Genomic DNA, 23,440 nt, shown 5'->3' with positions numbered 1-23,440 from the left:
AAGCGAGAAATTTTGGGATATCTGTCAAGGAATAAGAAGAGGTTGCAATGTCGGGTTGCTTTTACAGTCGAGTGATCTGTACATCTGATAGATTGCAGACAATGTAAACAGTTTTACATCTTTGGACACTGGTGAACTGGCTCCATTTACTTGTATACAAGTGCCCCAGACTTCTTTCAAAGAGATACCAGATGTTACCTATGAAATCTCTCTAGGAGCTCCTTCAGCGCTGCAGTAGCAGGGAATTGTTGTACTCCGTTGGAGTGGGGTTTTTTGATGAGACTGTACTCCCAGCGATGCAGCTTTGCTGTTTGACTTTTAACTCGCGGTGTAACCGTGCAGGCATAGTCCGGTAATACCTGTTTCCATATATATATTATATATATTATCCCTGGGGATAGGGGAGAAAGAATACTTCCCACGTATTCCCTGCGTGTCGTAGAAGGCGACTAAAAGGGAAGGGAGCGGGGGGCTGGAAATCCTCCCCTCTCGTTTTTTTTTTTTTTTTTTTTTTTTTTCCAAAAGAAGGAACAGAGAAGGAGGCCAGGTGAGGATATTCCCTCAAAGGCCCAGTCCTCTGTTCTTAGCGCTACCTCGCTAATGCGGGAAATGGCGAATAGTATGAAAAAAAAAATATATATATATATATATATATATATATATATATATATATATATATATATATATATATATAAATGCATGTGTGTGTGTGTGATGGTCCAAAAGACGGATTTTACGTGTTTTAGCCGTTTGGTTTTCCTCAATTTGATTTTTGCGAGTAAGCTGCTTATGTGGCCTTCCTGGCTTGATCAGCGGACTCAGCATATCACTACGTGCCTTGAATATTTTGCGAGTGTTAGCAGCTCTGAGATTAACATACTCCATTGCTTTCCCCGACTTTATTGATTTTGCTACCGTTAAGATATAGATCAGCAATCACTTAAAGCATAGATGACCATTTTTTCCCTAAAATGACCAACCAGTGGTCCAGATTGGTTCATGAAAAAATAAAATTACGTGCTTGCGTGTCTACGTCATTCCATGGTTAGTGGGTTTACTTTGTACAGATAGTCATTAAATGGTTATTTCGTTTAGCTAGGTTCTACAGGTATTCATTTGAATAGACAAAGCTGTGCTATATTTTGATTATTCATGATGAAAAGTCAGAGGTCACATGAATAACATGACCCAAGATTGATTATATCGTAAGGATATATTTTTCAGAAATACATGGTTATAACCTGTCCAAGCAGCAGAGTCGTGCGTTGTACGGTCAGGTAAAAAAAATCAGGATCACGATAGGGTCGGTTTGGACCGAACATGGCGATGGAAAGTTATCAGGTTTCTACCCATCCGTATTGAATAGGCTTCATGTCCGCCAGAAGCCTTCTACATAATTCCTTTACATATAATGCCATTGAACTTGTGAAAAATTGCACTTCAACCAGTATAAGAAGCACCCATTTAATGGGATATTAATTGATATTAAATCCACTGATAAACCCCTGTAAATGAATCTACTCAGTAGTAGTATCGTCTGCCTTTTGAAAATATTATGCCAGTTTTTGGGAAGGTCCTTTTTACTGTAATTAGTTCATGGATGACAAACCTCATTCACACACACACTATATATATATATATATATATATATATATATATATATATATATATATATATATATATATATATATATATGTTGTATGTGTGTGTATGTATAAATGGATGGGGAAAAGAGGGAGAAGAGATGAGCATGGTAATTAGTGTGCGTGGCCGACCTGTATTAAGTCAGGATAATTGGCACCGACCGTCCTGATTTAAGCTTCCTGTTGCCACAAACATTATGCGTAGCTTAGTTAAAGCAGCTTTTATGTGTGTGAGGGCGTGCGTTCATCTCATGTGTCCATGAGGCTCCTTGTGAGGTAACAACCATCTTGATTTGGATCTTGGCAACTGTTGGCACAGCAGCAATGTACCGAAGCCTTCTGTTGCTCTTCATTCCCTAAAGACTGGTGTGTATGCACGTGAAGTATGAGAATAATATTTGCAAATGTAAGTGTACGTCATTCCGCCACTTACTGGCATGACTGGCGGCGCACCTACAATGGTCGATTCCAAGGTTGTTGCCACACGGTCGCCCACGCACTACTATCTTTTGTGTTGGATCGAGCATGATTGTGGTTTTTTAAGACGCTGTTGTTGACACTGACGTTAGTGATGACACAACTGTGGGAGGGTCCCAGCATTATCAGGCAGAGGAAATGGCGTCATGCGCTTCCTCCCTCGATAAAGTGGGGATGATTAACCCAGCGTTGCCCTAGTGCTGGGTGTATTTTAATAGGCAGCGGCCGGCGCTATTTTGACGTGCTTCGCCTAGCCGCCAGGCGACTTGTACGCCCCTGGGTGGCGCACGTGGTTAAAGGGAGTGCAGCTCACGTGCGGGCATGTGGGCACAGAGGGCGTAGTGCTCGCCCCAGCCATCGCTGAGAGACCCGCCCAGTACTGCCGGTAACACCGAGCCCGGCGCACCTTTGCCAACGCGCTATACCCCTTACTCGCGCCCTCTCTGATGAAAATGACCTCTGAAACGAGTCTCTGTTTAAGGATAAATTCTGCTTTTGGTGTTCAGCAGTGATCCTCGATTGACGTATGATTTGTGCAAATTAGGCGTACGGAGAATTGGTGTACTGAACATTGTGAATCTGCGGTGGGTCAGTGCGTTGCGTGCGGCGTTTGCTTCTGTGAGGCCCGTAGAGGACAAGAATACTTGCGAGGTTAGGGGCGATCCATCAACAAGCGCACGGCTGAAAAGTTTAGGGAGGCTGAGCTGTGCAAGCTTCTGTCGCAATTCTGCCTCACCTCGCCATAGCACACCATCTCGAACTTGGCTTTAGCCGCGACATATACAAACATGCTTTACTTCTTTGTTCAGATACATTACTACTGGTATTTTTGCTCTTGTTTCTTAAGAACAATTTGAGCCTCCCTCACCAGTCACCCTTACAACAGGCTTTGTATAGGTTTCCACATCTCTTTACGTAATACCGCTGGTAATGCTTCCCATCGTAACGTGTAAGCTTGCACTTGTATGGCCAAGGTGAAATTATCACAGATTCTGAAGTCCCGCAAATGCTCAAAGGTTGGATCCAGTACGATAATGTTATCGTGCTGCGTGCGGTGTGGCAGTTAGCGGACATGTTGCACCAGTAGACGCTGGGCGTTCCTCGTAAGGGGACGACCATTGAAGCCTTGTAAAGTCCCGTGTAAAAGGCTCACGTAACATACTAGCGGCCATAGTGACGGACCTCTACTGCAGCGGCTACTACTTTTTTTTCAATCATTGGACCAGAAGTCTGGCAGTTGCTGAATCTGACGACAAACAAAACAATCGTTGTGGAATTTATGAACATTAGTTGGTAATTCAAAACATCTGCAGAAAAGTGCCGACGCAGGAAGACAGTTTAGTTTAGGTTGCGACTTGTGCAAGAAGCATTTACGAGTGCGTATTTTGTGCATAGTCTGGGTCTTATGACTTATTTAATGACCAGTCATCGTAATTATTCTGTAAATAATTGAGAAGAAAACACTGGTGCTTAGATTCAGAAACCGCCATAGGTTATACGACAGTGCGACGTTGCATGAAAGCAAAGCGAATAACCATCTTACCCGCAAGCTTATAGTGTCATATTGTAAATCTGATATATAAGCCAACTCATATCATGGCCATTCAACCGGAGCGTTATTAAGAGAATGAAAAATAAATGTAGTGAAAAGCCCCTATATAATAACTGGGGCTCTTATACAAAGCTAGTCTAGCAATACAAATGACGGGCCATCTTACAAGCTTTGTGTCATACTGATAACCTGAAATATAAGCCTATCCTTATCTAGGTCATTTAACTTGAGCCTTAATTCCACAGAATGTGAAAGATGTAAGATTGTGAATTGTAAAGCCCAATTTAATACCGACGCGTTGTTATTGCTGGGCAGGCCTAGCAGTCCAGTGCTAAGGATGTTCCGTTACGGGCTCACAGTTGTTATTCTGCTAGTCAGTATGGGCGCGAAGGGGGCTTCTGGGGGTCATGTCTCCAAGCAAGTTATACCCTGCTTGCTAGCAGTGGGGCTGGGAGTGTTGTACATGATTGTTGCTTCCTACGTGTCCCGACGTCACAAACGTTCTCGGAAAACCTCGAGCCAACCTGACACTACCGAGACGTCTTCGTCCCCGCATAGCCCGCCGCAGATGACGCCTGATACACACAGGTTCTGTTTGCTTTGGTGTTACATAACATTTATTGCAGCCTTTCTGTTTGCCTTAGCTTGTTCTTTGAATAAAGGTTTCTTTCATGAGTTTTTAGATTTAGTTTTCTGCTTTTTCATCCCTCTCGTAACTCATAGGCTTGTATAACAGGATGCATTTGTTTTAATAGATACGATTTATAGCGTTTGCTAAAAACTGACCATGTGATTTTCACTGAAATTTTAATTACGAAATAATTCAGTGCTGCAAATTGATCCTGATTGGTAGGACATGATATGCTGATATGATTAGTTGTTTGGTTGATAAGAAGAGTGTGGTTTTGTACTAACTGGAGACATTCACTTGTACATATTCAGGTACACAGAGCAAAGAAGGCAGATGTTATCCAGTACACACGAATCTTAATGACGCTTTTGAAGAGCATCCATTGAGGTGGACCCACACGAATTATGTTCATAGTGAGCGTATAACCGCCGACAGTGAGATGTGCATGAGGGCGACCATGAAAGGGATTGAGATTTTTAGAAAAGACGTGTAGGCATGTGGGAGATCGTGGTCCATGTTAAGATGAATAACGTGGGTGGAATTCGCCAAGTTACGAAGAGTTCAGTAACATAGGCTTCCAGAGGTGCTTAGGAACTCGATGAAAGCGAGGTTATTGGAAATGAGTTGGAAAAGAGTAATTGTGCCCAGTTGTAAGAAAATGTGTTGGGAAGAAATGAACTGCAAGTCAGTTCTCAGCGACAAGACAGTGTGTAAGATCACATGAAGATTGGCTTTCCCCACCCTAACTTTTTTTTTTTTTTTTAAGGCTTGGTTTGTTTCTAGACGCCGCCTGCGACTCGTTTTTCGCGGCATTTAATACAAAATGAATGAATAAATTGTACTTAGATTTAACCTAACAAGCTGAGGGAGGAGAGGGGGTCGAATTTTCTGTTGAATAATGGAAGAATGTTTGAAACCGGAAATTAGATGGATGAATGCTTGTGCAAAGACCATTTCCCTCAATATGTAACATGGTTTCAAAGGGCAGAGAATACGGAGCTGTAGCATGTAGATTTCTACAAAAGATAACCCGTCATGGATAAAACGTTGGGTAGGTGGATTCTGTAAGCTTGAGTAGCCAGAAGGCACTCAACTCTGCATAGACTTGTATTGGTGGATCACAGATCTAGGTTAGCGGAAGGAAAGATAGGATGCACAGTAATTGGTATAAAGTAACTTTAAATGCAGCTTTATGTAATGCGTAGAACGAGTTCTACATTTCGTGGCACCACATTTCTTGAACTTTCTGTATCATCAAGTACCAGGCCTCTGAAAGTTTGTAAAATGCTGGCGTCCACAATTTCATCACATATTGTTCCACCTGTCCAACACCCGTACACCAAAACAGCTCTTCAGTCCACTAACCGTATATTAAAACCGCCCCGTATTATTTCTAACAATCGACATGTTAGCACCGTTGGGTACTCTGTAATTGCATATGATGAACAACAGTTCTGTCGTTATTGTCCAGATGACATAGAAGCTTGAAAGCTGTAATCAGTCACCCCTTATCATTTTGATAGTAGGCAGATATTTAGACCTTTGCCTTAGTCTAGGTTTGGTTTGCTCTAATTTTGGGTTAAGTCTTTGCGCTGAAAAGTAAAAAAAAAAAAACTTTAGGCCCATGTTTTGAATAGTTTACTTAACATTTTCTTATCCATACTTTTATGCACTTAGGTTATTTGCCAGCAAACTGATTGCCTCTTTAACAGTTCAGTGGCCTTGGAGATTCAACGACAGGTTTGGCACAAGAATAGCTGTAGCTTATATACTTCAGGGTGATAATTGTGTAGGCGCCCTTTTTCATTTTTAAGTTCTTGTAGAAGTAATTGTAAGCATGTAGATGTCTATCAATAAAAAAGGAACTATTTTAGTGAGAAACAGCATGGTTTTAGGGGGAAGTCATGTGTAACAAACCTCTTAGATTTCTGTAAGACAATCAGCTTTTAGAATGTATGACTAGGTGGTTTGTGTGTATCAGCACTGCTAAGTATATCTTGACACTGTACCATATTGGTGGCTGATTTACAAGCTTGATCATTAGGCAGGAATAAGTGGGAAACTCCTTCCTTGGATGGATTATCCTGGTGAATGGAACAAAGGACACATGTCAGATGTCATAGGAATTTTTTTCAAATGAGTCAAGATGTGGAGTGCCATAGTTCTGGGACCAATATCATTACTGATCTTTGTAAAGACTTCCCTAAAAGTATGGACTCGTACCTGATAATGTTTGCAGATAATACAAAGGTCATGATGGAAGTGAAAAGTGAGGAAGATTGCATCAGCTTACATGGGGACCCAAAACCAGTCTCGAAAGATGGTCTGATATATGGTTAATGAAATTCAACCTAACCTAAAGCAAAGTAATGGGAAAGGGACAGAATGAAGGAAGGCCTCAATATTATTATTCCTTAGCAGTTAAGCTTCAGGATTCCGTGTATGAGAAAGACTTGGGAGTTGACGTCACCCCTAACTTGTTGCTAGAGCCCCTACATTCAGAGAGAGGTTAAGGGGAGACAAGTATCAGAATTGCTTTCAAGCATATTGATAGGGAAATGATTAGTAAGGTTTTTATATCCTACATATAGCCAAAACTAGATTAAGATAAAGTTTGTTGATTGCTTGTAAAGAAGCAGATCTTATAGAGAAGCTTGAGAGGAGGGCAACAAAGATGGTACCAGAATAAAGAGAGCTGTGTTATAGGAAAAGACACTAGAGGCTATGAGTTTGCCACCTTGGAAAAGAAAATAGCGAGGGGTGACCTTATCCCAACCCTTGTGTCATTTAATAGACTGATGGCATGGATAATGATCAGTTCTTCAAGGGATTTAGGGATAGAGCAACCAGAGGATGTAACCTGAAGTTAAACAAGACACTTTTTAAAAAAGAGACAAGGAAATACTTTTATAATGTATTGTGGATGAATGGAAAAGTATGACTGAGGACATAGTTAATTAAAACAGCATATAGAAAATCAAGAGCTTCTATGATTGTTCTTGTACTCCTTGTACAGTAGAGGTAGGTAATTACTGGTTTCCAGCCACATTACTCTGCCATTAATGGGTCAGATTTCATTAGCCACTTATCAAACCAACCTTGGAGTTTGTCTAGGTCCCCCTGTAAGCTAACTGAGGGAGCCTGGCTCTCGTGGGGACTGGATGGGATAACAAGCCCAACCCCCTAGGCCCAGTGCTTAGGTCCCTCACCACTGATGGGCTGCCCTAGAGCATAGGGGCAGCACCTTCTGAGCTGTAGGGGGGTTTAATCTCAAACAACAACTCTGTAAGCTGATATAATCATCATTCTTCTAAGATTACCTTGGCATCCTCCATGAAATGTTTAGTAAAGAGTAAGTCCCTCAGGCAAGTTTTTGATGTATTCTCTGTATCATTGATACAGTCTCACCATAGGTGACTTGTCACTTGCAGTGTGATTTAGAGCATGTTGAGTCCAGTAACCCACACACACACACACTGACATATATATATATATATATATATATATATATATATATATATATATATATATATATATATATATTTTTTTTTTTTTTTTTTTTTTTTTTTTTTTTTATACTTTGTCGCTGTCTCCCGCGTTTGCGAGGTAGCGCAAGGAAACATACGAAAGAAGTGGCCCAACCCCCCCAGTACACATGTACATACACACGTCCACACACGCAAATATACATACCTACACAGCTTTCCATGGTTTACCCCGGACGCTTCACATGCCTTGATTCAATCCACTGACAGCACGTCAACCCCTGTATACCACATCGCTCCAATTCACTCTATTCCTTGCCCTCCTTTCACCCTCCTGCATGTTCAGGCCCCGATCACACAAAATCCTTTTCACTCCATCTTTCCACCTCCAATTTGGTCTCCCTCTTCTCCTCGTTCCCTCCACCTCCGACACATATATCCTCTTGGTCAATCTTTCCTCACTCATTCTCTCCATGTGCCCAAACCATTTCAAAACACCCTCTTCTGCTCTCTCAACCACGCTCTTTTTATTTCCACACATCTCTCTTACCCTTACGTTACTTACTCGATCAAACCACCTCACACCACACATTGTCCTCAAACATCTCATTTCCAGCACATCCATCCTCCTGCGCACAACTCTATCCATAGCCCACGCCTCGCAACCATACAACATTGTTGGAACCACTATTCCTTCAAACATACCCATTTTTGCTTTCCGGGATAATGTTCTCGACTTCCACACATTTTTCTGCCATTAGTGAAGTAGTACTACATGGGAGTTATTCTTTCTCCTCTATCCTTAGGGATATATATATATATATATATATATATATATTGGGCCATCACGAGTTTTAATCTTGTCTCAAGAAATTATTATATTTCTGAATGGTCTTATAAACTTTATCTTGATGACAAATATTGTGTGATGTATCAACATTAGCCCATGTACCCTCCACAAAATAGACAGTTATGCTGTTCTTCATGGTTTGTACATACATGTTTGAAGTTGTGTAGCTGAATGAATAATTCAGCACTGTTTGTGCCTTTGTTAGTTTACCTGCATGTATGTCATATGTCATTCTGTGTATGTGTTGATATTAAATGCTTTTGTTTTGGGGATGGGAAACACTTGTATATAGCTACATGAGGACAATTACATGTTAATTACAAAGCTTTTGTTTGAGACTGACAAGTAGCATATGATGTATGATTTAGATATTTCTTGGTACCATGTACAGAAAACATGAAATACATGAGTAAACCAAATGAAATTTTTTGTTAAGCCAGTAAACTGTTTTCAGAGTTTTATGTAGGGATTATTGGACAGTGTAGCTTGCCAGATAGTGGAATTTAAGTTTTATAAAGAAAATGCCGTAACTCATCATATATTTATTACTTGCCTGCTTACCCAGCATTTCACTGGAAAAATTAGCATTAGTATCTCTAAATTTTGAAAGTTTGCATACATCGGCCTTTAAGACCAGGCTCTGGTTCCATTTAATCCAGCCTTTGATCCTGAGGCACTTTCCTTATGATTTAAGATTGCTAGTTGCCTATTCTGAACTAAAGTGTAATCTGTGAGGCTTTTAAAAAACAGCCTTTAGTGGACTTAAAACAGTCTTCAAGGCCAACATGCAATACATAAAACCTTGCCCAGATTCCTTTAGCTGCTATGCTTTGCACATGAACAAGTAACGAACAAAAGCACAAACCCTTCTCAACATCAGCACATGGTAGCATAAGAACTTTCCTAGATCCTTTGCCCATGATAATGTACAAGATAAACAGATTTAAAAACTCTTAAAGATGGATGGTAGTTTAAAATGTTGCCCAAACTGAAGTACCTGCAACTTGCAACCAAACTTTGGAATATCCAGTTGCTACAGTTCCTTCATAAGATAGCAACAAAAACACTCAGATGAACAGACATTTGAAAGTGGCCTTCAAGGCCATCATGCAGTAGCCTAATACCTTGTCCAGATTCTGAAGTTCACAAACCCAAAATTTAGAGCCTGTTGCTACTACAATTCAGCTTGATTGTTTTCTAAAGAAGAAAAATATATTACAGATTCATTTGATTAATTTAAGCTAGAGTTTTTCACCTCCAGTGCTTAATATTACAATAATGATAATGGAAATAAGTTTATATCCTTGGACCAAGCAAGCTCAGGAATTTTTTTTTTTCTTAAGTAGGCTTGTGATTACTTGGGCTTTAAGCATATTAAATTAGCAGTATAAACTCAGAAACACCTTATTCACAAAATTTCTTTCCATTGTGGTGAATGAAAAGGAGTTTTCACACCTTTTCTCTGTTGTCTGCTCCTCTCATCTCCAAAAACATTACCATGTTCCGAATGCATCATTTTGGAGAACACTGAAGGAGATTGCATGCATAGTAACTTGCAAGTAATTTTCTGAAGAAGTTCAAAGCTGGTCACATTATTTGCATTCAGTTGCTGTGACCAAAGCATCTAAAGCTTGAAGTTTTGTAATTTCTCGCTACATTACCACTATTTTTGTCCTTTCTATGGAGTAGACAATGAGACATGTATCATATTGTATCATGAGAGTTTCTTCACAAGTTGTCTTTACATTCAAGACAGACTCATTATGATTTGATTGAGCATTTATAATGGATGGATTACAAAAATACATGTCCTACAGAATTGTTCATGTTGCTTATTGAAGAAAAACTGCATTTTTCAAAGACCCAGTAGATGTGGTAGTCAGAAGAGCAGAAACGATGTATAACCAACTTGAAAAGGTCCTTGCTTGTTCTCCTACTTGCAAATATCCAAATAGGCAGTGCAGAAATATATACAGTATGAAGTTTTGCTCATGATTAAAAAAGCAGCAGTTGAATCTTTCCAGAAAATATAAAACAAACACTGAAATTATAATCTAGATTTTGATTATTTCAGTGAAAGATCTGTAAATTGCAAAGACAAAAATTTTATATAATCCACTGTAATAGAATGATGAGTTATTTTGTTAGATAACTGAATAAAACATGTTCTACAGCATTATTTTTTGGGTTAAGAAAGCATTATTTCAATATAACCAAAACTGATAAAGTGCACTAATAGGAGTATAGCTAAAGAAACTAATTATCATCACTGTGTATGTTTTTTATGTTTGTGTCCCTTTGAGCTTGACTGACAGTCATGATTGTATACAGGAACATCAGATCATGCTATCCGGTTGGGTATTTAGTACAGCAAATCTGTTATCCAGCCAGAAGGTAAAATTCACAGTCTGGTGCATCCCAAGTTTGATGTATAAAATAAATGATACCTGCTTTCTTCTCTTTTGGCATGTTTTACGTGTTTCATACATTAAATATTTTAAGTAATGTTTTGTGAATATGGGTAAAATTTTATAGAAAACTTCAAACTGTTGATTCTTGTATGCCTTTTTATTATGTATGTTTGTGTATGTTAGTAGTAGTGTTAGACTGCTTGCCCCAGTGAATTTCTTAGAGATATTGAAATTTGATATATGCTTTTTTTCCACTTCATAGAAAATCTGTTTTATAAAATTGCAGATTACAGTATTTGATAAAGCTAATTCATGATGTTTACTCTTGACAGTCACAGTAAGCTTAGTGGGGATGAGGTGACGCCCACTAAAGAAAAGAAGGAGCCTCATGCAATCAAGGAACCTTCAGTAATTACACCAGAGTCACCACAGAACAAGGTTAGTTTTTATAAAAGGCAGCAGGTTTGGATGGCATTGCAGTGGAATTTATTAAAAAAGGGGGTGACTGTATTGTTGACTGGTTGGTAAGGTTATTTAATGTATGTATGACTCATGGTGAGGTGCCTGAGGATTGACGGAATGTGTGCATAGTGCCATTGTACAAAGGCAAAGGGGATAAGAGTGAGTGCTCAAATTACAGAGGTATAAGTTTGTTGAGTATTCCTGGTAAATTATATGGGACGGTATTGATTGAGAGGGTGAAGGCATGTACAGAGCATCAGATTGGGGAAGAGCAGTGTGGTTTCAGAAGTGGTAGAGGATGTGTGGATCAGGTGTTTGCTTTGAAGAATGTATGTGAGAAATACTTAGAAAAGCAAATGGATTTGTATGTAGCATTTATGGATCTGGAGAAGGCATACGATAGAGTTGATAGAGATGCTCTGTGGAAGGTATTAAGAATATATGGTGTGGGAGGCAAGTTGTTAGAAGCAGTGAAAAGTTTTTATCGAGGATGTAAGGCATGTGTACGTGTAGGAAGAGAGGAAAGTGATTGGTTCTCAGTGAATGTAGGTTTGCTGCAGGGGTGTGTTATGTCTCCATGGTTGTTTGATTTGTTTATGGATGGGGTTGTTAGGGAGGTGAATGCAAGAGTTTTGGAAAGAGGGGCAAGTATGAAGTCTGTTGGGGATGAGAGAGCTTGGGAAGTGAGTCAGTTGTTGTTCGCTGATGATACAGCGCTGGTGGCTGATTCATGTGAGAAACTGCAGAAGCTGGTGACTGAGTTTGGTAAAGTGTGTGGAAGAAGAAAGTTAAGAGTAAATGTGAATAGGAGCAAGGTTATTAGGTACAGTAGGATTGAGGGTCAAGTCAATTGGGAGGTGAGTTTGAATGGAGAAAAACTGGAGGAAGTGAAGTGTTTTAGATATCTGGGAGTGGATCTCGCAGCGGATGGAACCATGGAAGCGGAAGTGGATCATAGGGTGGGGGAGGGGGCGAAAATTCTGGGAGCCTTGAAGAATGTGTGGGTTGAGAACATTATCTCGGAAAGCAAAAATGGGTATGTTTGAAGGAATAGTGGTTCCAACAATGTTGTATGGTTGCGAGGCGTGGGCTATGGATAGAGTTGTGCGCAGGAGGATGGATCTGCTGGAAATGAGATGTTTGAGGACAATGTGTGGTGTGAGGTGGTTTGATCGAGTAAGTAACGTAAGGGTAAGAGAGATGTGTGGAAATAAAAAGAGCGTGGTTGAGAGAGCAGAAGAGGGTGTTTTGAAATGGTTCGGGCACATGGAGAGAATGAGTGAGGAAAGATTGACCAAGAGAATATATGTGTCGGAGGTGGAGGGAACGAGGAGAAGAGGGAGACCAAAGTGGAGGTGGAAAGATGGAGTGAAAAAGATTTTGTGTGATCGGGGCCTGAACATGCAGGAGGGTGAAAGGAGGGCAAGGAATAGAGTGAATTGGAGCGATGTGGTATACCGGGGTTGACGTGCTGTCAGTGGATTGAATCAAGGCATGTGAAGCAACTGGGGTAAACCATGGAAAGCTGTGTAGGTATGTATATTTGCGTGTGTGGACGTATGTATATACATGTGTATGGGGGTGGGTTGGGCCATTTCTTTCGTCTGTTTCCTTGCGCTACCTCGCAAACGCGGGAGACAGCGACAAAGCAAAAAAAAAAAAAAAGTATTTTTTTTTTATCATTTAGAGTCGGTTTTGATTTCATGATGTCTTATATTTTGTGTTTTTAGACATGCACATCATGGCATTGTACTTTCTAGCATACTCTTACGTGGAGGTATGGAAATATAATGTTTTAGGACAAAATGAGGTGTGAGCTGGTTTGATAGAGTAAGGAATTAAAGGGTAAAAGAAGAGTGTGGTAATAAGAAGAGGGTGAGCTGAAGAGGGTGTGCTAAATTGATTTGGACATATGGAGAGTATAAGCAAGGAGAGTTTGACAAAGAGGATGTACATGCTTTTGAAGTAGAGAGGAGACCAAACAGGAGATGGAAGGGTTGAGGGAAAAATATTTTGAGTGGTTAGGGCCTGAACATGTAGAAGGATTAAAGGTGTGCATGAGATCGAGTAATTGAAAATATAGGTGTTGAGTGCTGTCGTTGTACTGAACTAGAGCATGTGAAGTGGTTAGGGGAAACCATGGAAACATCTTAAGGGTCTGGTTGTGGATGGGGGCTTTGGTTTTTTTGCAATGTGCCAAACAGCAAGAGAATGGATGTTAGCAAATGTAGCCTGTCTTCATCTGTTCCTGGTGCTGATGTAGGAAACAAAAGACAAATTTGAAAGGATGAAGTTGAGTAAATTGTGAATAAAAGTTCACCACATATTGTCCACAAACGTTTCATTTCCGACATATCCAGCATCCTCATCCACACCCACATAACTTTGTTGGTACTTGTATATCTTTAAACATGCCCATTTTTGTCCTGTCAGATAATGGACTTTCTTTCCATAAGTTCCTCAGTGCTCCAATACCCTTTTCCCCCTCACCCTTCCTATGACTGGCTTCCACTTCCATGGTTCCATTTGCTGTTATGTCCACTCCTAGATTTATAAAACGCTGCACTTCCTCCAACTTTTCTCCATTCAAACTCACACCCCCAACTAACTAATATGTCCCTCTACCCTCATGTGTAAAGCACCAAAACCAGAACTAGCTATCCACATCTAGGCCCCAGTCATTTTCATGGTTTGCCCCACATGTTTCACATGCCCTGGTTCAGACCATTGATAGCACATCGGCCCTGGTATACCACATTGTTCCAGTTTATTCCTTACATGCTTCACCCCCTCCTGCATGTTCAAGCCCCGATTGCTCAAAATCTTTCTCGCTTCATCCTCCCACCTCCAGTTTGGTCTCCCGCTTCTCCTTGTTCCCTCCACCTTTGACTCATACATCCTCTTTGTCAATCTTTCTTCACTCATTCTCTCCATATGTTGAAACCATTTCAACACACCCTCTTCTGCTCTCTCAACCACACTCTTTTTATTTCCACACATCTCTCCTACCCTTTCCTTACTTAATTAAGCCACCTCACACCACATATTGTCCTCTAACATTTCATTTCCAACACCACCCTTCTCTTTACAAGCTTTCCGAGATAACATTCTTGCATTCCACACATTCTTCAATGCTTCCAGAACCTTCACCCCCTCCCCCACCCTGTGACTCACTTCCTCTTCCATGGTTCCATCCACTGCTGAGTCCACTCCTAGATATCTAAAACACTTCACTTCCTCCAGTTTTTCTCCATTCAAACTTACCTCCCAATTAACTTGTCCCTCAACCCTACTGAACCTAATAACCTTGCTCTTTTTCACATTTGCTCTCTGTTTTCTTTAGCACACATTACCAAACTCAGTCATCAACCTCTGCAGTTTCTCACCGGAATCAACTGCCAGCACTGTATCATCAGCAAACAACAGCCGACTCATTTCCCAAGCCCTCTCATTCAGAACAGACTGTGTGTATATATTATTTATATTTATTTATATTTATTGATTGAGAGGGTGAAGGCATGTACAGAGCATCAGATTGGGGAAGAGCAGTGTGGTTTCAGAAGTGGTAGAGGATGTGTGGATCAGGTGTTTGCTTTGAAGAATGTATGTGAGAAATACTTAGAAAAGCAAATGGATTTGTATGTAGCATTTATGGATCTGGAGAAGGCATATGATAGAGTTGATAGAGATGCTCTGTGGAAGGTATTAAGAATATATGGTGTGGGAGGAAAGTTGTTAGAAGCAGTGAAAAGTTTTTATCGAGGATGTAAGGCATGTGTACGTGTAGGAAGAGAGGAAAGTGATTGGTTCTCAGTGAATGTAGGTTTGCGGCAGGGGTGTGTGATGTCTCCATGGTTGTTTAATTTGTTTATGGATGGGGTTGTTAGGGAGGTAAATGCAAGAGTTTTGGAAAGAGGGGTAAGTATGAAGTCTGTTGGGGATGAGAGAGCTTGGGAAGTGAGTCAGTTGTTGTTCGCTGATGATACAGCGCTGGTGGCTGATTCATGTGAGAAACTGCAGAAGCTGGTGACTGAGTTTGGTAAAGTGTGTGGAAGAAGAAAGTTAAGAGTAAATGTGAATAAGAGCAAGGTTATTAGGTACAGTAGGGTTGAGGGTCAAGTCAATTAGGAGGTGAGTTTGAATGGAGAAAAACTGGAGGAAGTGAAGTGTTTTAGATATCTGGGAGTGGATCTGTCAGCGGATGGAACCATGGAAGCGGAAGTGGATCATAGGGTGGGGGAGGGGGCGAAAATTCTGGGGGCCTTGAAGAATGTGTGGAAGTCGAGAACATTATCTCGGAAAGCAAAAATGGGTATGTTTGAAGGAATAGTGGTTCCAACAATGTTGTATGGTTGCGAGGCGTGGGCTATGGATATAGTTGTGCGCAGGAGGATGGATGTGCTGGAAATGAGATGTTTGAGGACAATGTGTGGTGTGAGATGGTTTGATCGAGTGAGTAACGTAAGGGTAAGAGAGATGTGTGGAAATAAAAAGAGCGTGGTTGAGAGAGCAGAAGAGGGTGTTTTGAAGTGGTTTGGGCACATGGAGAGGATGAGTGAGGAAAGATTGACCAAGAGGATATATGTGTCAGAGGTGGAGGGAGCAAGGAGAAGAGGGAGACCAAATTGGAGGTGGAAAGATGGAGTGAAAAAGATTTTGTGTGATCGGGGTCCGAACATGCAGGAGGGTGAAAGGAGGGCAAGGAATAGAGTGAATTGGAGCGATGTGGTATACCGGGGTTGACGTGCTGTCAGTGGATTGAATCAAGGCATGTGAAGCGTCTGGGGTAAACCATGGAAAGCTGTGTAGGTATGTATATTTGCGTGTGTGGACGTATGTATATACATGTGTATGGGGGGGGTTGGGCCATTTCTTTCGTCTGTTTCCTTGCGCTACCTCGCAAATGCGGGAGACAGCGACAAAGTATAAAAAAAAAAAAATTATTATGCTTCGTCTCTGTCTCCTGCGTTAGTGAGGTAGCGCAAAGAAACTGATGAAAGAATGGCCTAACCCACCCACATACACATGTATATATATAAATGCACATACATGCACATATACATACCTATACATTTTAATGTATACATACAAATACATATGCAGACATACACATATAGACACATTTACATATCCATACTTAATGCCTTCATCCATTCCTGTCGCCACTCTGCCACACATGAAATGGGGTGGACACGGACACACACACACCGCATGCACAAGGTAGTGCTAGGAAAAGACAACAAAGTCCACAGTCATTCACACGCAATCTCTAGCTTCCATGTGTAATGCACTGAAACCACAGTTCCCTTTCCACATCCAGGCCCACAAAACTTTTCATAGTTTACCCCAGACACTTCACATGCCCTGGTTCAATCCATTGACAGCACGTCGACCCTGGTATACCACATTGTTCCAATTCATTCTATTCCTTGCACGCCTTTCACCCTCCTCTATGTTCAGGCCCTGATTGCTCAAAATCCTTTTCACTCCATCCTTCCACCTCCAATTTGGTCTCCCACTTCTCCTCGTTCCCTCCACCTCTGACACATATATCCTCTTTGTCAATCTTTCTCAATCATTCTCTACATGGGAACAAACCATTGCAGTACATCCTCTTCTGCTCTCTCAACCACTTTCTTTTTTATTACCACACATCTCTCTTACCCTTTCATTACTTACCCGATCAAACCATCTCACACCACATATTGTCCTCAAACTTTTAATTTCCAACACATCCACCTTCCTCCGCACAACCCTATCTATAACCCATGCCTCGCAACCATATAACATTGTTGGTACCACTATTCCTTCAAACATTACCATTTTTGCTCCGAGATAACGTTCTCGCCTTCCACACATTCTTCAATGCTCCCAGAACCTTCGCAGACAGATGGAAAAGTTTAGTACATTAATTGATGTTCATTGATGTTTTCTAAGATCACTTTAGTTGATCTCAGTTGCCATATAAAGGTTAAAAGTGTTACAGATTGTTATATATATAAGTTTGGTAGATATTTAACTATTTTCAAATTTTTATTTGAGAAATTTTTGTTAACATTGTGTGAACTTCAAAGGCTGTTTTTATGTTAGCGATGAAAACGTAGCATGTAGTTTTCTGTTACTATTGTGAACCAAGCATAATCTGCTTATAGCAACTTATTTTTGCCCTCAAATATTTTATTGACCCATTTGGGTGCATAACGTCTGAAAAGATTAGGATTTTTTTAATTTGGAAATCTTAGTAGATGATTTACAGAAGGTAGTTTGTCTCAGTTGGCCTTTTCCATTTGAATACAATTTTTGTCTGGAAACTGATTTTCACCTGGTAAATTTAGAAAAGCAAATGGATTTGTATGTAGCATTTATGGATCTGGAGAAGGCATATGATAGAGTTGATAGAGATGCTCTGTGGAAGGTATTAAGAATATATGGTGTGGGAGGCAAGTTGTTAGAAGCAGTGAAAAGTTTTTATCGAGGATGTAAGGCATGTGTACGTGTAGGAAGAGAGGAAAGTGATTGGTTCTCAGTGAATGTAGGTTTGCGGCAGGGGTGTGTGATGTCTCCATGGTTGTTTAATTTGTTTATGGATGGGGTTGTTAGGGAGGTAAATGCAAGAGTCTTGGAAAGAGGGGCAAGTATGAAGTCTGTTGGGGATGAGAGAGCTTGGGAAGTGAGTCAGTTGTTGTTCGCTGATGATACAGCGCTGGTGGCGGATTCATGTGAGAAACTGCAGAAGCTGGTGACGGAGTTTGGTAAAGTGTGTGGAAGAAGAAAGTTAAGAGTAAATGTGAATAAGAGCAAGGTTATTAGGTACAGTAGGGTTGAGGGTCAAGTCAATTGGGAGGTGAGTTTGAATGGAGAAAAACTGGAGGAAGTGAAGTGTTTTAGATATCTGGGAGTGGATCTGTCAGCGGATGGAACCATGGAAGCGGAAGTGGATCATAGGGTGGGGGAGGGGGCAAAAATTTTGGGAGCCTTGAAAAATGTGTGGAAGTCGAGAACATTATCCCGGAAAGCAAAAATGGGTATGTTTGAAGGAATAGTGGTTCCAACAATGTTGTATGGTTGCGAGGCGTGGGCTATGGATAGAGTTGTGCGCAGGAGGATGGATGTGCTGGAAATGAGATGTTTGAGGACAATGTGTGGTGTGAGGTGGTTTGATCGAGTAAGTAACGTAAGGGTAAGAGAGATGTGTGGAAATAAAAAGAGCATGGTTGAGAGAGCAGAAGAGGGTGTTTTGAAGTGGTTTGGGCACATGGAGAGAATGAGTGAGGAAAGATTGACCAAGAGGATATATGTGTCGGAGGTGGAGGGAACGAGGAGAAGAGGGAGACCAAATTGGAGGTGGAAAGATGGAGTGAAAAGGATTTTGTGTGATCGGGGCCTGAACATGCAATTTAAAATCTGATCAGTGAAGTCAGTATTAGTTATGATTTGATTATGAGTATGCTTTTTTCTTTCCGATGTTTAGCCAGTCCCGTCCACATCTTCTCCTGCTCCACCACGTGAGGAAAGATCAGCTCCTGAGGGGACCAGTAGTCCAACACCCCGTCCGAGTGATACCTCTGAGCACAAAACCTCATCATCACGTCCTGCCTCCGTCCCTCCGGAGGGTTACATGACTGCTGCTGAGGTATAGTTTCATGGAAAGTTTATAACTTTTACATTCAGAAATTTCAAGCATTGAAAGACCTTTATTCTATATTGGGAATTACCCAGAACCTTGAAGAGTTCTAAGGTGGCATGTTTATCTATGTATCCAGACCATTAAAGGGAAACTGGGGGTTGCTTTGTGGTTAAGGGTGGTTGTATGAGGGAGGCTGATCTAGGTAAGATGTGTGTTCACGTACTTTTCTTTTATTTTTTTTTTTTACAGTTTTTTCATAATGATTTGGTTGGTAATTTGGATGTGCCTTAGAGTTACCTGAGGACAAATTGAAGCTCTTAGTATTTGCAGTTAAGACAGATTCATTGATACTACGGGTAGCATAATTAGAAGATGGGTACAATGTGACTGGGTTGTTAAGCCTACAGGGTGATTGTTCTCATGCCAGTGTTTAAGTGATCACATTCCTGTGGTCATCCCTGCATACTAAATGCAGATGCATTGTGATGACCACTAATGTATCCCATCAAAAGTAGATTCCATGACAGACATTCATGTCTGAGGTGTACTGCATAATTGGAGGTTATCTATGTCTGTAGCTCAAAGGCTATTTATTTTTGCCATCATGTGACATCCACCCTCTGTAATTCCTCTGATGACTTTTCATATTTTGCTTTCCCTCCATGAAACTGCTAGGCCACTTAGAACCAGACAAGCTTGGGATGGTTCTTGGTTGTTCTCTTTTAAAAGTATTGCCTAGTAACCCCAACCACTCTGAGATGGCTTCTGTCACCAAAAGTAGCCATTCAGATAGCTATTACTTCTTTACTTTAAAGGAGAATTGGCTTAAATGTTTTGAACTGAAGCTACATGGTAATGATCTTTGCAAAAGATGATACTAGTTTTACTTTGGAATGCCTAGTTTTGCCAGTTGTATGAAGTGTCTCTTTTGTATATTAACTTCACATTTCAGTCTACTCCTCAGAAATTTCTAGGTTAGTTAGAACAAAATAAGGCAGGGATGATAACTGGATGGTCCCTTTTCAGAATTGTGTACAAGGATCTGAACCACCATCCAAAATTGCCACTATTATTGAGAATGGAAATTTCTTCACATATTTTTAACTTTCTCATTTTAAAGCAGAATTGGCTGAAATCTGAACATTAGCTACATGATTATGTGTTATTGCTTATGCATTTTTGTGTGGGTTTGTAGTGTTTCCAATATTTTCAAATTATGTCTTATCATCCTTACAGTAACTTTCCACATTTCAATCTTCTTAGAAACTTCGGGTCCAATTAGAACAAGACATAGCAAGGGTGGTTCCTTTTCAAAATTGTATCTGATAAGTCGAGTCACCATTCAAGATGGCTGCTGTTAATGTTTTTCTCATACATATATGCCATTTCCTGAATTAGTGAGGTTGCGTCAAGAACAGATAATTGAGCCTTATAGGGAAAATCCTCACTTCGCCCCCTTCTGTGTTTCATATTTTGGAAAAGTAGAATAGGAGGGGAGGAACACCCCCTCCACCACCACCACTCCTTTTAGACACCTTTTATAACATGGAGAGATTTCTTTCCCCACTGTCCCACTGTTAATAGAAACAGAAAATTTATTGAACCTGAAAATTGTTGACATCATGCAGAAGTGATGGATTGATTTCTCAAATATATAGAATTTGTTTTCCTCATCATATTGTCTTGAGCAAGTTGTTTTTTTAATAGAATACAGGTTACAGAAAATAGTTTGACTTTTGAACAGAATACAAAAGTGAGACAGATAGTTTGCCGTGATGTGCAGTATACCGCTGACAGTATTTCCTGTATTCATATTATGAGTGGTCCATCTTCATCTTTTGTACTCTTGATTTAGTTGGTTTTACTTTTCCTTCATGTGTTCCATATAGTTTGTTTGATGTTAGCCTTTAGAGCCAGGATATTGCTAAGGAGTTCAATACTTCTTAGATGGCTTTTTCTCATGGGAGTCTGGACTTTGTTCATATGTTACATGGGTTAAGTTTGTTTCTCAGTGTTTAAAGTTAGCATGAAGAAATTCAGAAATTTTCAAAAAAGATTTTATTACATATTGTCCCTTGAGGTGATACATACTTAATACTATTTAATTCACATGTATGTTGCAGTATCAGGTACTCTTATTAGTTGTGCAGCTACCTTACAGTCATTTAGTTCTTTATGTTGAGTATTTTTCAGTATTTATCATTGTCATGTACTATTTGAATTTATGCCATACTAGCTTATCTTGCCCCACCTTATTGAAGTAATGTCAAGAACTGAGATGTCAAGATAAACCTTGGCAACTTTTGTTCCTGCTCTTAGAAGGTGATAATGGAGGAAGGGAGGATATCCAGCCTCTTGCTTCTACCCCTCTTAGTCACCTTCTGTTACATGCAGGAGATACATGGTGATATCCATCGGATAATTTTTTAAAGTATCATTAAGAGTTATGTGAATTATCAGTAAGGAGTTATTTGTAGGAAATTCTTTCACCTTTCAGGAGTAAATAAACAGCTTATTGTGAAATTACTTTCAAGCCTTGCTGACTATGTAAATGATATAATTTTTTGTTCGGATCGGGTCTCCTTAGCAAATCATATTACTGGTTCTGAGGGTGATTGGTTTCTGTAACTCTTCACCATGATGTTACAGAATTGTGATTATGCTCATGAAATATTTGTTAGGTTCCAGCAGTAAATTATTACTCTGTATTTTTTCTGTTTGGAAATTTTATTCAGGCATTAATGCAAGTTTATAAATTTATGAAATTGGATTTGATGTCATTATTACTGAAATACTTGCTTTCTTATCAATCAGTTTTAGCATTGTTTAAGTTTAAAGTTTTTTCTTAGCAGATGTGCAGATATGGATGATTTAGAAACAAAACAAATCTTTCTCGCCCTTTCTGTTTTTGGAGAAATTTGTAGCATTTGTAAAACCCAGTTAGGTGGATATTTCCCTACATTTTTTAAAATCATGTATTATGTTTCTTTACCAGTTTTGCTGTCAGATGATTTTTATGTTATCTCATGTGTCCCATAGTACTAGAATTTCTTGTTACTGTTAAAAGTTAACATTCTGTTGTATTTATGGATGATGCAGTAGTAAACCAGCTTACATACATATATTGAATTCCCTTGCAGCAGCACAATCTGTTTTCATCCAGTGTTGAGTGGCTGTGCTAATGTTGAACATTTATCTTTTTGTATGATACACTCCAAGAGCTTTCCATACCTGTAATAAGCTTTTTCTAAAATTTAAATCTACATTGGTATTACCTTTTGAGATTGTTCCATTATGTAATGGTGGTTTTTAGGCCTCACTCTTTTCACTGACTTTGGAGATCCTAGATTTAGAAAATGTCACTAATCACTTTGATAACATCTGTTAAACTTGACCAGTCTCAGTCTTGTTGATAGCTTTGTTAAGCTCATCCCTTTCAAGCCAGCAGCAAGTAAATGCCATGCTTCTAGTATACCTGCAGGAAATTAGAAAATAATGAAATAAGAAAAAAATATTTTCATTTTCATTGTGGCAGTGAATAAAATTCCAATATCTGATTACATAGCTTTGGAACTCATTTGCGCAGTGTGTTTTACATCCATCTCCTGCATAATTATGTAGATTTGTTCCTTAAAGATTGACCACTGAGTGGAATTCTGGTAAGAGAAACCTGTTGTCCAGAAGACTTATCATGCATATGTTTACAAATGTGTGGTGATAGATCAAAGCAGTCATGTGATTGTGACAGAATGTCAACTTCATTCCGAGGAATAACAGTAAGCAGTCTTTAGAGATTAAAAATTTGAATGAATTTCATCTTTAAAACAAAGGAATTGGTTCCCTAATTTGTCACAGTATGAGAAGATAATTGTAAAAGCTGGAGTTATGCAGAGGATGCATGTATCACTACTGTATGGCATCACAGGGAATATAATGCCAGCCAGTTAATGGTGCTAGAACTTTAAATATGCCACAACAATTTTTTTTCTTCTTTTATATCATTATTATAGTGTTTGTGTTAGCACATATCACTGTTTGTGTATGCACATACTAATTTAAGTGAACGTATATTATGCATGAAATTAATGAAATTTTGAATGAAGAGCTCCATGGAGTTTCCTACCCTGCTGCAACAGTGTGATGTACTTCTCTACATGACATCTGGAGGTTAAATAAGCCCTTAAGCCTTTTGTTTTCTTTCATATGAGTGAGTGTGTTGCAGTCTCTAGCAAACATGGCAGTGAAATTGGCATGCTCTTAAAGGCCCCAAGCTTAAAAAATTGAGTCGACCAAACTCAGGAC

General features: G+C 39.8%; 1 protein-coding gene across 19 annotated transcripts in view; it reads left to right on the top strand.

Annotated features, from left to right (window-relative positions):
* The window catches only part of LOC139749073 (uncharacterized), a 298,095-nt gene that overhangs the window by 258,528 nt on the left and 16,127 nt on the right, over positions 1-23,440 (top strand). For all 19 annotated transcript variants that reach the window (XM_071662556.1, XM_071662560.1, XM_071662551.1 and 16 more), the window contains 2 exons: positions 11,382-11,487; positions 18,983-19,144. In XM_071662556.1, coding sequence (XP_071518657.1) covers positions 11,382-11,487; positions 18,983-19,144 — 268 coding nt within the window. The remainder of the gene's footprint in view (positions 1-11,381; positions 11,488-18,982; positions 19,145-23,440) is intronic.

The sequence above is a fragment of the Panulirus ornatus genome, chromosome 6, assembly GCF_036320965.1.
Source record: "Panulirus ornatus isolate Po-2019 chromosome 6, ASM3632096v1, whole genome shotgun sequence".
Lineage (NCBI taxonomy): Eukaryota > Metazoa > Arthropoda > Malacostraca > Decapoda > Palinuridae > Panulirus > Panulirus ornatus.
The sequence above is the reverse complement of the archived record's forward strand: the minus strand, read 5'-3'. Positions and strand labels throughout refer to the sequence as shown.